General features: G+C 29.9%; 1 protein-coding gene across 1 annotated transcript; it reads right to left on the reverse strand.

The window, feature by feature from the left end:
* Positions 1-3,824: 3,824 nt before the first annotated feature.
* On the reverse strand, positions 3,825-5,588 carry LOC139848993 (UMP-CMP kinase 3-like). Its single transcript, XM_071838672.1, is given in 6 exon segments — positions 3,825-3,893; positions 3,996-4,106; positions 4,108-4,153; positions 4,241-4,284; positions 4,286-4,365; positions 5,567-5,588. Coding segments are annotated over 6 exon segments (372 nt in total).
* Between the last annotated feature and the right edge of the window lie 3,040 nt (positions 5,589-8,628).

Genomic DNA, 8,628 nt, shown 5'->3' on the forward strand with positions numbered 1-8,628 from the left:
TATTACCTGCAAACAAGTTACAATTCGCAGTACATAAAAGATAACACCTAATAAACATATGTGTTATGGTTTAAAATTATTTATTTAGGGGTGACACATAACAAGCTAGGCATCTTAGAAAATTCAGGTCATTTAAGTCTGAAGGTAGCTTAGGGTTTACTTAATTAAGATTTTTCAACAGATTCACTCACGTTTTCTTTTCAAACCAAACCCCCATAAGTTTGTAACGTCACATGGTGTAAACTAAGGAGAGGGCAAACGTACTTCTATAGATTGATTTTATCGGACTAAAACAAATAAAATTAAAATTATTACATCGAGTATGTTGGCGTGAAAAACGAACTAAAAATAGTGAATATACGAAGTACCAATTTGACAACAAGAAAAAGTTTCCACGTATACGGAGGATCGTTGCTCTTTTTTTTTAATTTTAACTAAGTAGTACGTACGTTTTTTATATTACGGAGTAATAATTTAATTAAATATATGCAAGGAGACATGCAGAATGAAAAAAAGGAAAAAAAAAATAGTTGATCCACATCTTGTGTCACCTGTTTTGTAAAACATTATTAAATATAAATGAAGTTACAAACAGGATAATCATTTCCATATTGATAAAAACATTTAATATAGAAAATAAAGGTTGTTACATCTTTATTTTTAAGACTAATAAAAGTATATATCTATATCACATCGATTCTTCTTTTAAGAGCTTTATTCCATACCAAGCCTAGTGAAGAAGACAGCGATATTGACTACGGAGTACTTTTTATTTGAATGTTCAGAAAATCATAGCATATATATATATATATATATATATATATATATATATATATATATATATATGATGATTTTACTTTATATATTTATATAAATAAATATAAATAAGTTTCTTTTAAAATCCATGTTAAGTTTTCAAAGATATACATTAACATTTTTAACTCAAATATAAAAAAAATATATCTAAAATCTAAATTGTAAACTATAAATTTTGTTACGCTTATGTCAAGTCTTTGATTATTACTGTGTAAGCTCTATTATTGCCATTAAAGAATTCTCAAATTCTTCAATTTGGCGCATGTTAGCATGGGAAGGTGCACATTAGCAACTAACCAAATGAATTCAAATAATCAGTCCTTTTTAAAGGGACCCATTCCCGTGTAAATCGGGGTCATGTTCGCCATCCTCCCTATCTCCCTATGTAACACATTTTTTTTTATAATGTACTACCCATAAAGCATAATGTACATTATCTTAAACTCATGTGTTTTTTTTTTTTTTTTTTTTTTGTTATTGTACCATTGCAAAATCCAGCAATTGGTCAATATTTTTATGAAGCATAATATACACTCTCATGATAAGTTCTTTTATATGGTGCTTTTTGTTATAATGACTTGTTAATAGTATATATATATATATATATATATATATATATATATATATATATATATATATATATATATATATATATATATATATGTATATGTATGATTATAATATCCCACCATATGATTGTTTCCTTTCTATTTCCTATCCCAATCGACCACCATTATTTCCAACGAACCTCATAATTGAAATTTGTGCTATTAATTTATTTACTATTTAACTTTTAAGATTATAAATTTAAGAATAAACATTAGTATGCATGAAATAAATAATGATTAATTGCATAAGTAATCATAAATGTTAGATAACATATAAAGACCCCATCGTATTCGTATTGATCGGAATTAATCTCGACCCATGGTACCGTGTTGTCAAATGACGTGTTGCGTACATAAAGTACCGTGTTGTCAAATGACATGTTGCGTACAATCATGAGGTCTTATTAACATAAATATAAATGTTAGTGAAGTTAATAAGAGTTAGATTACAGAAAATATAATTCAGGCGGTATAACCGGCCATATATAACTTAAATAACATAAATATAAATGTTAGTGAAGTTAATAAAAGTTAGTAAACATAAATGATAGTTAGGCGACAGTGTCGACCATATATAATTTAGGTGGCAGAGCCAACCATATAATAAGAACAATACAAATGCACTAAGAACTTAATAAAAATTAGTAGTTCAAAATGTTAGTAGTCCAAAATTTGATATGTCCGAGTCTGAAAAACCTTAATAATTTCATACCTTGATTAGTGACTCGTGATCGTTTGAGATATCCTTTGATTACACTAAGTTCTTCGTGCTGATAACGTGTTATAATTCAGTAGGCTTATAACTAATTTTGACCTAAGCCTATACAATCATGAAATATGAGAGAGTAGTAATGGAAGAGAGAGATAGTATATTTCTTATATGTAAGAAAATGGTGTGTATATGTGTGTTCATTATCCACATATATATAGTACAAATTTTACTATCCATATTTGACTAATTACCATTCATATTTTACTACTAAATTTACAACAAGGGATTAAAATTTAAAATGGTAAAAAGAAAAAAAAAGAAAAGGGGGGTTAACCTAGGACTCGAACCCGTGCCGCTCAAATAACAATGTAAAGACTTAACCACTGCGCTATTGCTATACTTGTTTAACAGTTACGAAATTTAATATATAAAGCTTTAAAAAAATCGATTTAAAATTAGAATGCAATTGAAGTTTACTGTTCATTGAATTTCTAATTAAATACATAGATAATAATAATACAAATACAAATACAAATATAAATATACAAAATTGAGTTGCTAATCAACAAAAAAGAGAATCTTTAGAGGAGTTGGTCTTCCATTAGTAGTAGTGTCGGTTAGTAGTCTCCTTTATATTTACAACAGATACTCCGTATCTCTTATCTCTACTCTCCAATTATGGAACATATCTTTGAGGTTTGATAATATTATTATAATTTTTTTTTTAAAGCAAAATTTTTTTTATTAATATATCGAAAAATTACAAAGCCCTATAAACTATATATTTACATTAAAGTGAAACGAAATGGAAATGCGACACAAACACGCACATGACAAGGGAAACATTAGACACCAAGGAACTTGAAAAAACAAACTGGAAAGAAGCCCCCAAACAGTACCGCAACTGCGATGACAAAGCTGACGACTGCTTTCCATTTAACCAAGTGAGAAATGTATACCCAGGCCACAAAACGTGAAGTGTGGAGGGCTTCAAAAAATCGAGTTAGCCGATGCCCGATCTTTGATGATTCGAGGAGGTGTAGTAGGATAGGTTGATAAGCCATTAGTGCCACTCGATTGTTGATTTTTTTTTAACTCTTTTAGATATCACTACTACAAAAAAGGGGTTTCAAAACCGGTTTTTAGGGGTTTGGAAACCGGTTTTAAAACCGGTTCCTATATATAGGGGTTTATAAAGTGGAGACCGGTTTCAAAACCGGTTTCGAAACTTGGCTTTAGAAACCGATTTTTACTAAAAAACAGGTTTCTATTCTAGACAATAGAAACCAGTTTTTTAATAAAACCGGTTTCGTTTCTCATTTAAAAAAAAAAAAAAAACGAATTGTTATACAAACATCACCATCTTCATCTTGCAAAACACTAAACACCATCTGCAACATATGCTCAGGCTTGTTTAAATAGATGGGAAAATGACACCAAAATGCATTGAACTGTCATCAAAATCCTATTAGATGCATTCAACTTTCAAAAGTCCTATTGTATGCATTCAACTTTATATTTTCTCATATTGTATGCATTCAACCTGTTATAACAGGTTACCTTCTAGGTCACCTTCTAAATATTTACATCTTTAGTCCCTCATATTTGTAAATTCTAATTTCACTAGTCCTTTTGTTAAACAAAACATTTATATCTTCATACATTCATCATCATCTATTATTCATCATCTAAAAGGCGCTTCCCATCTCTTCCTCTGAGCAATCAAAGTAAAGAACGAATTCGGGTTCAATTTTAGTCTGTTGATTTAAACATTATGTCAACCTTAAAATTAATAACATCATAAGAACATTACCGTAACTCGGTGAATACTTTTGTAGTTAACATAATATACAACTCACAACTGCCTCAAACGCCGCACGATTTTCCTCATTACGAGGGAAACCATCAATTAAAAACTTGTCATTTTCGTTTTCTGCAATTGCTCTTTCAAGAAGCTTGATTGTTACTTCTGGAAGGAACAATTTTACCCTCCTTGTTCATGTTCTGAATCATGGTCCTACAAAAATTTAATAAAAAAAAGTTAATAAAAGTATCATCATACACCAATATTGACATTTTTTTCATTAAATCAAAGTCACTTTACCCGTTTTCGGATCCAAATTTGATTTCTGCTCGGAGAAGGTCTCCACTCTCCAGCAGTGAGATGGGTATACCCGAAATGCTCGACAATATTTGCACATTGTGTACCTTTACCACTGCCGGGCCCACCTGCTCAATATCAAATATGGTTGAATATTTATAACTATTATCTAATATCTATCTATAATCTATAATAAATATAAAAATAAAGGTTCTATAACTCAGTATTGTGCATCCAATCAATAAATCTGATAATAATCATATATTTTATTTATTGGTTAACTTGTTCTGCATGCATAGAGTTTATTTTAATAAACCTTAAAAATCAAAGATGGGATGTTAATTTCATACTTATGAGTGTAGTACATAAAAGCACAAATGGATCTAATAGTAAGAACTAGATAGATTTCGGACCGCGCGTTGCGACGGTTGCATTTGGATATACGTTTTTTTGGTACCTGTTTGTAGTATCAGATGATATTTATGTAGAAACTGACTGTATATGTTTATGTAACTAATATTATGAGAATAAATCAGTAAAATATAATAGCTATGTGTGTAGAAATAGTTTATGTTATCTAGTCTTTCAAAGGAAAACAAATATACCTAGCGTTGTACATTTTCAAAACCAAATACCGACACCGTGATAAATAATAGTGTTTTACTTAACTCTTTCAAAGGAAAACAAATATACCTAATGACTTGTGCACTGCGTCAGAACATTTTAACGACTTTTCTGAAACTAACGTTAAGTGAGAAATGAGAATTGCGAAAAAAGGGCATGATGACATGAACCCAGTTCTATTCACTTACCACTTGTTCCAAGTCAAGCATTTGATATAAAATATTATATATATATATATATATATATATATATATATATATATATATATATATATATATATATATATATATATATATATAATATTTCCTTTTTTTTGAATATAATTAGTTGCGTTTTGTTCGTAAAATTATTTCGAATTGCACGGTGATGACGAACAAACATAACTCCCAGCTAACAAAAAGATAGATCTCATCAAAAAAATTGGTGGATTTTATTTTGAAATTTACATTTTATCCCCTTCAAGTTTAAAAAGAATTACAATAATATGGGGACTAAATGTGTTGTATAATGAAGCTTAAAAGGGCTATAAGTATGTAATATGTCATTTATTTTGTATATTGGAATTGACAAATGTGTCGTATTGCAATGCTTATACGACCAAAGGTTGGGTGGCAAATAGTATGTATAGAAATTATAGCAAAGTCTTAGTAACTAAAAAACCAATCAAATCAAATCAAAATTACAACCTTAATAACAAACAAAAACCAATCACAAATACCAATATCATCTTCAGTAACAATGTGTCATATATCAAGATACAAATACAAGAGATAATTAAAACAAGATAACATTTCAAATTAGAAATTTTTACAATCATGTATAGATCAAACTAAAAATGGATATATATTACACACTTATTTATGGATATATAATTAATATATAATTTAGACAAGATGAAGATGATGAATGTATGAAGATATAAATGTTTTGTTTAACAGAAGGACTAGTGAAATTAGAATTTACAAATATGAGGGACTAAAGATATAAATATTTAGAAGGTGACCTAGAAGATAACCTGTTATAACAGGTTGAATGCATACAATATGAGAAAATATAAAGTTGAAAGCATACAATAGGACTTTTGAAAGTTGAATGCATACAATAGGATTTTGATCACAGTTCAATGCACTTTGGTGTCATTTTCCCTAAATAAATCAACAAAAATTCTTACAATACGTAGTGCACAATGTATATAAAACAAACAATACTTGTATTAATTCCGGAACCAAAACATGTACAAAATCTAAGAAAATAATGCATCTAGTTCTAGCTTATGAGGCTAACATATATTATTACACTCGATCTCCTCTAATTCTCCGTCTTCAATTTATTCAAGTTCAACATCAAGTTCATTATAACCTTCATCTTCAGAGTCAATCTTGCTACTTAAATCCTGAAACATAAATAAATATAAATACCTAAAGTTAAAACAGAATTATATAATGAATCACCATCTCAATAAAACTGAATATACTGATAATATAAAAATATATAAACTAACTGATACTAGAAATGAACAATCAATGAAGACGAACAGTTTGAATTAATATGCACATACCTTGTTCACAGGTTATGAACTTGTTGGAACAAAGAAATTTAAATAAATAAGACAAGTTATAAATCCTATAAAGGTTTGGTCCACTCAAATTTTTTCATCACCCGCTCAAATTTCGCTCAAATTTGGTTTCCCGCTTGTAGTATGGAGACCGGTTTCTTAAAAAAGCGGGTTTTCAAAGTGGGGTATGAAAACCGGTTTTATGAAAAAAAGGGTTTTCTAAGTTGAAACCGGCTTTTGTTAAGGAACCGGTTTCTAAAATAGACTTTAGGAACCGGTTTGTTTAAAAAACCGTTTTCCATTTTCGTAAAAAAAAAAACCGGTTCCTATTACCTTTAGAAACCTGTTTTTAGTTGTTACCCTCAAAACCAGTTTCTAAAAGGGGTCTCTATTCTCATTTGTGTAGTGGTGTATCCACCCAAATGATTATGTTTGTATTTCGGAGAGAATTGTGGTGCCGCACCAATCTTTTAGATATCAAACCACTCGATTGTGGTTTGATAATATTATTACTTTTCGAGAAAATAAATAAATTGTAAAAGGAAACATGAGAAATATTCAAATGAATCCAACTTTTAAGTTGAGCTCTAAGGACCAATCAGAGTGCGTCATGTGACGCAACAATCAAATGTGATTGAAAAAAAAATTTAAAATTTTTTTTAAATATTTTTTTCTGAAAATTTCGTTTTTTCATAAATAAAATTTAAATCAAATGTGATTCTGCATGCCAATCACATGTGATTGTAAAATTTAATTTCTGCATGTCAAATTCAATCACATGTGATTGAAAAAAAAGAAATTTGAAAAAAAAAATTGAATTTTTTTTCAATCACATGTGATTAGATTTGACATGCAGAATCACATGTGATTGACTTTTACAATCACATGTGATTGAATTTGACATGCTGAATTTTTAAAAAAGTAAAAAAGAAGGGTGGTTCCAGAAGTTTTCTCCCTACTTGTTATAATTGTGGGCAAAAGGGTTACATCTCTCGTGAATGCCCAAAACCGCCTACAAACAAAATCACGTGTTTCAATTGTCAAAAAGAAGGGCACCGAAAGACTGAGTGTCCCGATTTGTATGGTGATCAAGTGAAGAGGTTAGAGAAAGCGGCGGGTACGGCTAGGGGTCGCAACTACTTGATGACCAATGATGAAGCCAAACAATCCAACGAAGTTGTCTCAGGTACTTTCATGGTTAACTCTAATCCGGCAAGGATCCTATTTGATAGCAGTGCTAATTTATCGTTTGTTTCTCCAAGATTTGTGTCTAAGCTTGATAAACCGCTAGCTAAGTTAAGACATCCGGTAGAAGTTGAAATAGCGGATGGTAAGACGGTGCTAGGGGTTGATGTTTGTAATGATTGTGATATTGTGTTTGGTACCGAAACGTTTAAGATTGATATTATCCCGATGATATTGGGTGAATTCGATATTGTTGTTGGTATGGATTGGCTCGATCGTTATAGAGCCGATATTGCATGCCATGAAATATCTATTCGTGTGAAGACCCCAAGTGGGGGAGAGTTAATTATTCATGGCGAGAGACGGAGAAGACTTGTGTCATTATGCACTTATGCACGGGCACGTCGTTTTCTTGTTAGTGGTGGCATGACTTTTCTTGCTCATGTAGTAGATACTCGTGAAGAGCCACTGTAATGACCCGGAATTTTCCGACCAAATTATACTTATGAGATTAATATTTACATAAATTAAACCATACCAACATGATAAGCAATCCAAATTGTTGAGACTTGTGTTTTTGAAAAGAGTTTTACACAACGTTTGACCGTCCAATATGACCGATGATATCACGAACTATATAACATACGATAATTATACGTTTGTGTATATATATGTATTTATATATATTTAACATGATCTAAGGATGGTTTAACATCTCATTGTGTACTAATGACAATGAGTTATAAGTATATTTTGAAACTACTAACTTAAGTTTTCAAAACGATAATTATACGTAACATTCTTTGATATATATACTTATAATCTATAATGCTTATACATGTATCGTATATATAATGTATTTAATCACTTTTTAAGGACTTAAATACATAAAACAATATAAGTATATTCACAAAAGATAGCTATATTTGAATTCTCGTTCCGTTTCCTCAAGATTTCTATACGATATCTAGGGTATATGTACCCGTATCATACCCAGCTTCTATACGTATTTACTATTGGTATATAC

This window comes from Rutidosis leptorrhynchoides, chromosome 5, assembly GCF_046630445.1.
Source record: "Rutidosis leptorrhynchoides isolate AG116_Rl617_1_P2 chromosome 5, CSIRO_AGI_Rlap_v1, whole genome shotgun sequence".
Classification (NCBI taxonomy): domain Eukaryota; kingdom Viridiplantae; phylum Streptophyta; class Magnoliopsida; order Asterales; family Asteraceae; genus Rutidosis; species Rutidosis leptorrhynchoides.